This window comes from Uloborus diversus, chromosome 1 (assembly GCF_026930045.1).
Source record: "Uloborus diversus isolate 005 chromosome 1, Udiv.v.3.1, whole genome shotgun sequence".
NCBI classification, from domain to species: Eukaryota; Metazoa; Arthropoda; class Arachnida; order Araneae; family Uloboridae; genus Uloborus; species Uloborus diversus.
Genome location: NC_072731.1, coordinates 35,545,206 through 35,555,901, shown reverse-complemented (window position 1 = coordinate 35,555,901; position 10,696 = coordinate 35,545,206). Strand labels below are relative to the sequence as shown.

At 33.9% G+C, this 10,696-nt stretch overlaps 1 protein-coding gene across 1 annotated transcript in view; it reads right to left on the bottom strand.

The window, feature by feature from the left end:
• Positions 1–3,822: 3,822 nt before the first annotated feature.
• The window catches only part of LOC129234349 (ninein-like protein), a 206,242-nt gene continuing 199,368 nt past the window's right edge, over positions 3,823–10,696 (bottom strand). Inside the window, exon 8 of the mRNA XM_054868342.1 lies at positions 3,823–3,966. Coding sequence (XP_054724317.1) covers positions 3,823–3,966 — 144 coding nt within the window. The remainder of the gene's footprint in view (positions 3,967–10,696) is intronic.

The window sequence follows — 10,696 nt, the reverse complement described above, 5'->3', positions numbered from 1 at the left end:
AGTTTCTTGGAAAATTGCCTGCCGGATTTTTTTTTTTTCTTTTGCCGCACCCTGTACATTTTGTTCGCAGTCAGCAGAAACATAGTTTTGTGATTAAAGTTATGCTTGTTTGTTTTGTGAAGAAGGAAAATAAATTCTTCACTAAGGTTATTGGTTTAAGCTTTTTTGTAAAATGTATTATTAAACATTTTTTTATCTATATGCAAATTATATTGTCATACAACATCTTGCATTAACGTTAGACAGTATTTAACATAAAACGGGAGGGGGAGGAAATTGCATCAGAATTTAAGCATGAGAAAATTCTAATCACTTTTTGCTGAAAATTTCAATTAAAACCCTAAAAAGTTGAAAAAATTCTTTTTTTTTTCAATTTTTCCGAAGTGGAAATTTATTTCTTCGGAAAAAAACCGGTTTTTTTCCGTTTTTTTTCGGAAATTTTCCGTTTTTTCCGACTGTTTTCATCTTTAACCATGATATTATTTATATTGTAGTGAACCACTTGTTGCGGCAAGTGTTCAAGTCCTTAGGATGCTGGATACATTTCATAATCAAGCTATGAGAACAGTGGCGCACACAGGAATTTTTGACGGGGGGGGGGGACCAGAATCGAAAATCCACCATATCATACCCAAACACACATCCTAACACATTCTTCTAATTTTACCGATTGTCAGGAATAAAAAACAATTTTTAAAAAAATGAATAATTAATTAGCTTTTATTAATAAAATAAATTTATTAATTACAAATACTTAACTAAAATACCAGAAAGCACAAGAATGAATGTACTTACTTTTCATATATTTAAAAATAAAAATAGCATAGCAAAATCATCATTATAGAACAATTTATGTTCGCATAGAGTTCGATTTTGCAGGGGAAGAAAGAGATAAAAGAAATTAATTTTTTCATTTATAAAGTCTGAAAATATTGTTACCTTTGCTAGAAATTTTCAACAATAAAAAAAAAATATATATATATATATATAAACGTGAAAAAAATATTTTTAAAAAGAGAAGAAATAGATTGAGTTGAAAAATAAAGAAAACTGGCATTCCTCTCCCAAAAAAAGTAAATAACAAGAAACATATTACATGTCTGTGCAAAAACAGAACAGTTTAGAATTTACTAGAAAACACTAGTTACGAAAATATAAACACTTTTTAGCAACACAAAATGATCCAAAAAGTGAAAAAAGTATTCAATCAAGTATAAATCGAAATCAAGGAGGTTAAAGACATTTAGTAACAGTACAGTAAGTAAACAGAATAGTAAGAAAACAGTTATGGAAAACGTACTAACACTTTACTTATAAATATCAGTTATAAGATCAGAATTTGTTTGTTTTGTAAAATATACTTACAATAAAATCGCAAAGAGCCGAGATTTGACACAGCGAACCACGCTAATTTAAACGTGCTTTGGAGAACGATATTGATTATGGCATTAATATTATAAAAGAGCCTAGATTATATGCAAATGCATATCAACACATAATACACTGGTGTGCAAAAATTAAGGACGAGACGGTTTTTTCAATATAACTTTGTACAAAAGCTTTCCAAATCAGCACATTTAATACCGTAAGATCCCCAATACGTCAGGACATGTGTAATGTAAGCAACACTTACTAAAAGAGAAATCAGAGGGATAAAAAGAAGCTTTATTGAAAAAGTAGCATGGAGCGCAATGCGACTGAAGGCCGAAACATCCCTATGATGGGTGTCCAGCAAGAAACATCCGGTCTTTAGTAGGGGATATGATCTCCCGCGACTGCTAGGCAGGTTTCACAGTGTCTGCCCATGCTGAGAATGAGGGTGTCAATGAGTTGTTAAGGCATTGCTGCCCATTCGTCTTTCAGCGCCAATCGAAGCTCCCGAATCGTTACTGGTGGCAAGGTACGAGCTGCCAAGCGTCTGCCTAGGAAATCCCATACATGCTCGATGGGATTGCGATCCGGAGATCGTGCCGGCCAATCCATACGTTCAATATCCTCACTCTCTAAGAGCTGTTCGGCAGCTACTGTGCGATGACATAGTGCATTGTCGTCCATGAAAAGGAACTGCGAACCCATAGCGCCTCTAAAAAGACGCACATATGGAAGAAGAATCTAGTTACAATAACGGGTCCCGTTGACTGAACCTGCGTCGAAGATGTGAAGGTATGTACAACTACCAAGCATGATGCCTCCCCAAACGAGAACACCGCGACCTCCATACCTGTCCCTTTCAATGATGTTCGAGGAATGATTGCGGCTTCCCCGCTCTCTCCAGATGAGTATGCGATGAGAATCGCTACTCAGACTGAATCTGCTCTCATCTGTAAAGAGTACTCGTCCCCATTCATTGTCTCTCCAATTCCGATGTTCCCGGCACCACAGAGAACGCCTTCTCCGATGGGCAGGCGTTAGAGGTACACACCGTATAAGGCGTCGTGCAAACAGATCACCACCGTGCAGTCTTCTGGCCACGGTAAAACGCGATATCGGTCGTCCAGTCGCCTGTGTCGTGTGTCTAGCGATTTCTCCCGTTGTCTGCCGCCTGTTTCTTCTGGCCTGTATACCGGTCATCTGCGGGTGTGGTTCCTCGTGGACGACCACTACTGAACCCCTGGATAGCTGTTCCTGTAGTTTGAAATTGTCTCCAAAGTCGTGAAACGATGCTGTGAGCAATTCCGAACTCTGCAGCCACTTGTCACACTGCGGCCTTCCTCCAACTTCCCAATGATTCGACCTTGGGTAAAAGCATCCAGATGTCGTCTAACAGATTGATTATTCGCCATTTCTCTCTGAGGCAGCAACTTGGTGTGATTTTAACTGCTATACGGCGTGCAATCTCTTTGCCAGAAATACTGATCTTACACCGACAACATGCTTTATACTACTCAGACACTCCATTACGTCTGCCTGCATATCTGCGCATGTGCTACCGTACATCACCTTACTTAATCTCCTGATTGGTCTTTCTGTCCGCTCTGCCTCTTGATTCAGGTGATATGCTTTTTTTTCGACTTTGTCCTTAATTTTTGCAAAAAAGTGTACGTTATGCAATTACATATCTTCGCTTTTTAAAATATTAGTGTATGAGCATATAAACGGCGAAAGTTTTTAAAAGATATGCATATTACTGGGTTTTCACCTGTTTTTATTATTATTATTATTATTACTTTAATTTTGAACAAAACTTAAAAACCCAAGATTTTTTTCAAACAGAACAAAAACTCTGGCAACCTACGGAAACCATTTCAAGAAAAGGAATAGAGAACCCTGAATTAGAGCATTTGTTTAGAAATCTTTAATGGGTTTTAACAAATGGGATTTTTTAAACTAATAATAACATCTGCAGAAGTTAAAAGTATATTTTCGTTTTCAAAACCGATAGTAAATTACAAAAGGCAACGTCTAACAAAAGAAAACTTTGAAATATTTTGTTTTTTTTAATAGCAATTGATGTCAATAACAGTAATTTATATGAATACTAATTTATGTGTGATAGTTGATTAACATAATATAAAATTGCTAATCATTTTGACTCAGATGTGAAACTTTTTTTTTTTTTTTTAAGTTAGTAAAAAAATATTAGTGCGTATTTTTAAATTTTTAAGGCATATTTTTTGTGCATATTTGCATGCATACTTCAACGATATTATATAATTATATATATTTATATAATTAATATGGGCTTCAATAATAACTATCAATAAATACATAGTCAAAGTTATTGATCAAGTTATGAAATGATATTTAAAGAGTTCTAAACTGTCATCCCTTCGGAGTAATAAACTCGACTTAAAGAACAGCAGATGAAAACTAATTCAACACTTACCTCAAAAATTGCAGTTCGTTTTGATACGTCATAAAAGCTAATTGTAGAATTGGTCTATTTACTATATTGAGCAATAATTCCTCCAGTACAGAAGTCAGATCAGACAAGTTTATTTTTAAATTCGTATTGAATCCAAGCTCCTGAAAGGAAAAAAATATATATATGAGTATAAAATATAAATTGCAAGGTTAAAAGTAAAATCAAATTCACAAAGCTAGATGAATATTTTATTCAAAGTTCTAAAAGTTTGCTAGAACTTTTACGGCGTGTCCTGAAATGTACAACTCATTTAACAAATGAATGAATTGCTTGAATTAACAAATTAATTGCATGATTAATTTAATTGCATGAATTAACAAATGCTTGAATTAAAATTTCTGTTATTTTCTCTCGAAAGACACACGCTTCACAAGCATGCGGCGTGACTGCAAGTTTTGCAGTTATCGCATATTTATTTCAGGAAAAATCTAATATTTACTTTTAAAAAAGTTAAAACAAAATGAAGTAATAACACTTGAAAAAAAAATTAAGACTCAAAATGTTTTAAAACTTTTTTTTTACTGAATAATTTATTTCTATGGGTTGTGAGAATTAGACACCAAACTATCAAAATACACTGAATCTAGAAATCAGCCATAAAATAAATAAATTAAAATCTCTCTCTCTCTCTCTCTTGCTTTGGCTTCTCCGATAATTTCTTGAATAATTTATTATTAGGGGTTGTAGTAATTAGACACCAAACTATCAAAAATACAATGAATCTAGAACTCAGCAATAAAATAAATAAATTAGAATCTATCTCTCTCTCCCCCGCTTTGGCGATAATTTCTTGAATAATTTATTATTACGGGTTGTAGTAATTAGACACCAAACCATCAAAAATACACCGAATCTAGAACTCAGAAATAAAATAAATAAATTAAAATCTCTCTCTCTCTCTCGCTTTGGCTTCTCCGATAATTCCTTGAATAATTTATTATTATGGGTTTAATAATTAGACACCAAACTATCAAAAATACACCGATTCAAGAACTCAGTCATAAAATAAATGAATTAGAATATCTTCTCTCTCTCGCTTTGAATTCTCCGATAACAGGAGACTTAAAACTTTTCCTTTTTGTTTTTGTTTTTTTGGTATTTAATGTCTTAATGTCTCTTTGTTCGTGCAGCCTATGGTTAACACGGTTACGTCTTTTATTCCCTTTGTTTCGTTCGTTATTTTTTCCTTTGCAGGCATTTTTTTTTTAATGTACTTTATTTTTAAGCGATCTGAGCCTTTTTGCCTTATAGGAATGAATTAAATTGAAATATTTTAACTGCTACGCCACTGTTACGGCCACGTGCAGTGGCCAACCGAACATAGTTTTGTACCACTGTTCGTAGGTGAAGATTAATGAAATTTCAAAACATCAACGAAATGGTGCAACCCTCAAAACTCATTGTTCTTTTTATCTTCGTAATAACAAAAGAATACTGGTGTTTATCGAAATCCCAGTTCATATGGGGAAAAAATGCATTGTGAGGCGATCTATTAATATATTGAACACAGCAGCCCGAAAGCGGCCAGTGGGCTGAAGCTCACTGGTTTAACGTATGTCTTACAAAAGTAACTGCAAAACACTAATACGTAATTAAAAATTATATCACATATAGTTCTGTAGTTGAGAGGGGGGGTGCCAACACCGAAATATTTGAATTCTACTTAAAAAAAGCAATCGGTAAATTGGTTTCAAACTGTCTTTTCCTTTGGTGCTCGAGGGGGAGGGGGGCACCTGAAGGTCGGGGCCCGATCCTGAAGGGGGGGGGGCGAGATTTTTAAAATGAAGGGTGAAATATATGTAGGGACGTAGGGGTAAACAATATGGATGGGGGCCCTTAAAAGTCATTTGTGACGGGCTCCAAAATTTCTGTGCACACCTTCTGTTGGTGAATCCCTCAAAACCCCAAGGTAAGTTCGCACAAATATTGCCGACAATATAATTCCACAACCAGAGTACTGGCCTTACTCGCATGAGCGCCGAATACAAAAATATGTTCACGTTGTAAAAAATATTGAAAAAAAAAAAAACGGAAAAAAATTAATGATTTTTTAAAAATATTTTAGCTCTCTCGCCCTTTTCCTAAGTCTCTCTCCTTGCTATAAATATTTATGCTTTTAAACTTGTCATCTCTTTAGCCCTATAGAGGAAATTTAACATTTAATCTAATGCGTTGTTTCCCTCTAAATTAAAATTAGTGGCAATGAAATTGTCAAAAACTGAAAAGAATAGGAAGGTGCCATTTCCAGAAAGTGGTGAGTGATGGGAGAAAACGGAGGTCATATTTGCATTGAGGAGGTCATTTTACAAAAGAACCAGCAAATATAGAATCAGGAGAATTTTTATTCCTCTCAATGTAATTATTTTGCTTATTTTTACTTTTTTGTGTGTATTTATGCCCGACACCTAAATATTGCATAAGAGCAAAAGTTTTTTTTTTTTTTAACAAAAATGTTCGACTTCATAGTTTACATCAGTCAACTAAAATTTTCAAAAAATTTCGTTAATATATATATATATATATATATATATATATATATATATATATATATATATATATATATATATATATATATATATATATATATATATATATACAGGGTGGTTATGAAATAACGTGAGGTGTTCAGAGCCTTCTAGCGAGTAATGCAGTGGACGAAATATTGTCAAATTTCATGGGCATACACAGTAGACCATGGGATTTCGATTTCTGAAATAAAATAAAAAATAGTACCAAAAATCAGCACCAGGGGAAATTTTGGCGTTGAAAAGGTGTATTACTGTAAATATTGAAGGAATAAATGCTAACTGATAAAATATGAATCAATTTTATTCACAAAATATGGTTTTTACCAACAAGTGAGGTTCAATCTGACCAATATCGAGATTTTCCAGGTACTGTATACAATGCACAATATTTTCCACGCCTCTGAGGGAGGAGGGGGGATGAATCTCGCCTACCTGTAACATTTTTCTAGTTTTGAAAATTGAGGTATCGGAAACATGTCGCAGATACAAAATGCCGTTACGAAATCCCCATGGTTAAAAATCGCAAGGTGAAAGATTGGGCGACCACGGTCTCCATACCGTAGGAAATGCATGAATAATATAACTGCTATCAAAGAAATGTTGCCGCCATACACTCAGAACCTAAAGTTCAACATCGGGTGGTGCATCATCTTACATGAATATTATTCAGAAAGAAATCCTTGCTGCTGCGCCGAAAATTCTTAATGACGACTTTGGGTAAAATTCTTCTCTTGTTACAAATTGAAATTTCTTGTTGGTTTTATTGAACCTCATTTGGTAAGCAACAATTATTTGTAGCAAATAACTTGATGTGAGCTTTTAATTGGAATTTTTTGGCATTTAATTCTTCAGTATTCGGAAGTAATTCACTTTAGCAAAATTCCCCCTGGTGGTGACTTTTGGTACTATTTTTTTATTGTAGAAATCGAAACCCCATGGTCTGCTATGTACGCCCATAAAATTTGGTGAATCTTCGTCCAGTACTTCACATGCTAGAGGACTCTGAACACCTCACGTTATTTTATAACCACCCTGTGTGTATATTATATTATATATATATTAGGGTAGTCCTTATTTTTGAAGTTGTAGATATTTTACGCGACGCCCCCTCAATTTGTTCCATTATACAAATAAATGATCCTTGCAAAATTTTAAGTCAATCCATGAATATTAACCCGTGCCCCTAGGGCCCCCTTTTTTGAGTTTCGAAGAAGAAATTGCGGATTTTCTCATTTTTATGTGAAAGTTTTCTTTAGTTTCATATTCAAAGTAATTTTGAACGTGAATAGATGTTGCTACTTCCAGACTGACCATTCTCTCACTTTCATTGTGTAAAATTTTACATGTTATAGAGGCTTCATGTACACCAATGGCTTTGGTTCAGCCATACCGCTATTTTCCGCTCGGTTCAAACCAAGCAGCAGGGGAACATTTCTTCCAACCAATATAGACACAAGGGATTCTAAAGGCCATTAATGAACGGCCTAGGCCATTAATGAATGATCTTTGACGATAACAAATTGCCTCCTTCAGGCTTTGGGTGTGTTGCTTTAAAAAATTTCCTGTGTAGGTTATAGGTGTGGCAAATAGGGCCGCTAGATTTCAGCGCTATAAATATAATACTGGCAATTGTATTTTAATTCGCTGTTCTTTAGTTATAAATATATTTAAATGTTTATGCAATTCTTAATTCTTAAAGCATAAATTTCGAAAAATACTCGATTACTCTAACATAAATATATACTGTATTTTCCATACCTAAAATATAAATTTAAAAAATGTCCAGATCGGAATAATGTAAAAATTTATACTTTAAATTAATTTTCTTCTATTTCAGTACATATACCTTTATTATCATCAAATTCTTCTTGCAATTCACAAGATTTAGAAACCGAAATGGGTATCTATCCTAACTTGTTGAAACTTTTTTCTATATCTGTTCTACTACAACGAAAAAAAAAGGCTTAACAACTATTGATATCGGCTCGCCTTTCATCACTGTTAGACAAATGCCGTATTAGGGACAAAGATGCTGTTCATTTATTAACAGCCTATGTAGATGCAGTAAATTTAAATCCAAATGACCTTGTGATCAATTGGACATCCCTTAAGAGAGTAAGAGAAAATCGTCGAGAGGTAAAATCAAATTTCATGAATTTAAATTTAGGTTTTGTAGTTATTCACTTGGATACAAAAAGCTACATCCAGATGTAACTGAAAAAAAAAGCAATAAACTGGAAACAATTTAAATTAACCTTACATGAAAAGAAAGCCCATAAATGCTGTTTTACAGTTAGATGCTGTATGAAGATATGATTTTTCGCAGCAACCCAATTTAGGCTAATTTAAATAATATAATGTGTCTATAAAAACTAGCAGCGTACAAAATGATGACAAACGTGCAGCAGAAGCAGTGATTGGAAAATTCATAAATCACTTATGGTATTTAGGGAATGAATTAGTAGCTTTGTCCGTATTGGATGAAGGAATTAACTTTGAAGATAGGAAAAGACTACTCCAAAAAATGCTTGCTGATAAGGAAAGCGTGTCTGATGACTGTATAAAAATTTTCAAATAACAGTAGATGATTTCGAATACTTCCTTAGTAAAGATCTTCCTCTTTATAGAATCAATTACAAGTCAATATAAAACTGTTTGATAAGTTACAAACACCAAAAGATGTTTTCCTATTTGATCCTGATTCGTGGCAAAATGAAGGAAGCTAGTTAAAGGGAAGAGGTATCGTTAAAATACTGAAAGTTGTGAATGATACAACTGAAAAAGGAGCATAATATTAATCGAAGAATTTCACAATCAATTTACCAAATTTGAGTCACAAAAGCAATTTAGTTTACAGACAGTCCAAGATTCGGAAGAAATTGCACCTGATTGAAATACATTGAGAAAAGCGTAAGATTAAGGTAAAGTTTCTAAAGCACTATTTCATTCTTATTCAATGTACAGGGTTCATACTCTATTTGGATGAAAAAATTCCATGACTTTTTCAAGACTTTTTCATGACTTCAATGAAAAATTTCATGACCTCTTTACTCGAAGAGAATAGCACTATTCAATCTCAAACTTGATAATTTTTGGAAATGAGCATTAGCAAAACATCTACATGAATACCACAGCCTCTTTGAAGCACTTACTCGTAATGTAAAAAATATAGGTGTACACTTAAAAAACTAAACTATTCTTATTTGTCTTCATCACATAAATTTACGTAAAGTGCAGTGAAACGAATATGATGATGCTTAAATGTCTGATATTTTATTTATAAACAGGCAGAATGATATTAAATGGGACAAAGGTTGAATGAATCATCACTAAGTTTCAATATATTTGCTTCAAAAGTTGCCTTTTAGTGTCAACAGTGCATTTAATAATCCACGATACTTGACAGTATTTTGGTTCTTTAAAGCAAAGCCACATGCATGAAATACACCTCCAGCTCAGTCATTTCCAACCGATGACTGCAGTTTCGTGCTTATTAGCACTCAACAGCCCGGCATAGGAAAGTGACTGAGCTGGAGATGGGAAACCTCTTAAGGAAGCAAAGAGCGCCAAACAAACTGGTAGTTGATATGGAATTAGCAGACCAGACAAGTGACCGAAGCAATGCCGTGCTAATAAGCACAAAACTGCAGTCCTCGGCTGGAAATGACTGAGCTGGAGGTGTATTTCATGTATTTCTGCCTTAGCCTGGCTCAAGGGCGGTAACTTACTGAACAAAGCCACATAGTTTAGTTTTTTATGTTTCTAAATAAGATCTTTTATGAAAAAACCATTTAGTAATGAATCAATCTTCTGATTCAAAAGTATACTTGTTTTGTTTACTTATTTGCACATTTTCAAATGCATATAAATTAATAGGTGCAGAAACTACAAAACATGTTTGATTCCTGACATTGAGCGTAGCAGTGGGTCGCATGGATTAGTTTTGCGGGTCGTATGTTGGGTACTACTGTTTTTAAAGTATTAGAATTTCTCTTTTTCTGTATTCCGTCGCCTGACTAAAGATCTTTATTTTCTAAAACCTTCAACAAATTAAGATAAACTCTGATAAGTTTAATAATAAAGTTCTTACGAGTGATGGAATCAAATTCGGATGCAATTGAATTGCTTTTTTTTTTTTGAGTGGGCGTGGCAAAACTAAGAACGTGAAATTTCGCTACTACAGAATATGAAACACAAGAAGTGTCGAAAATAACAGTAAATTCAAAATAATCAATGTCCAAGCAGTAAAATCACATCGCAAAAAAAAAAAAAAAAGGCAAGCGGCTGCGACAGAAGTGGATGA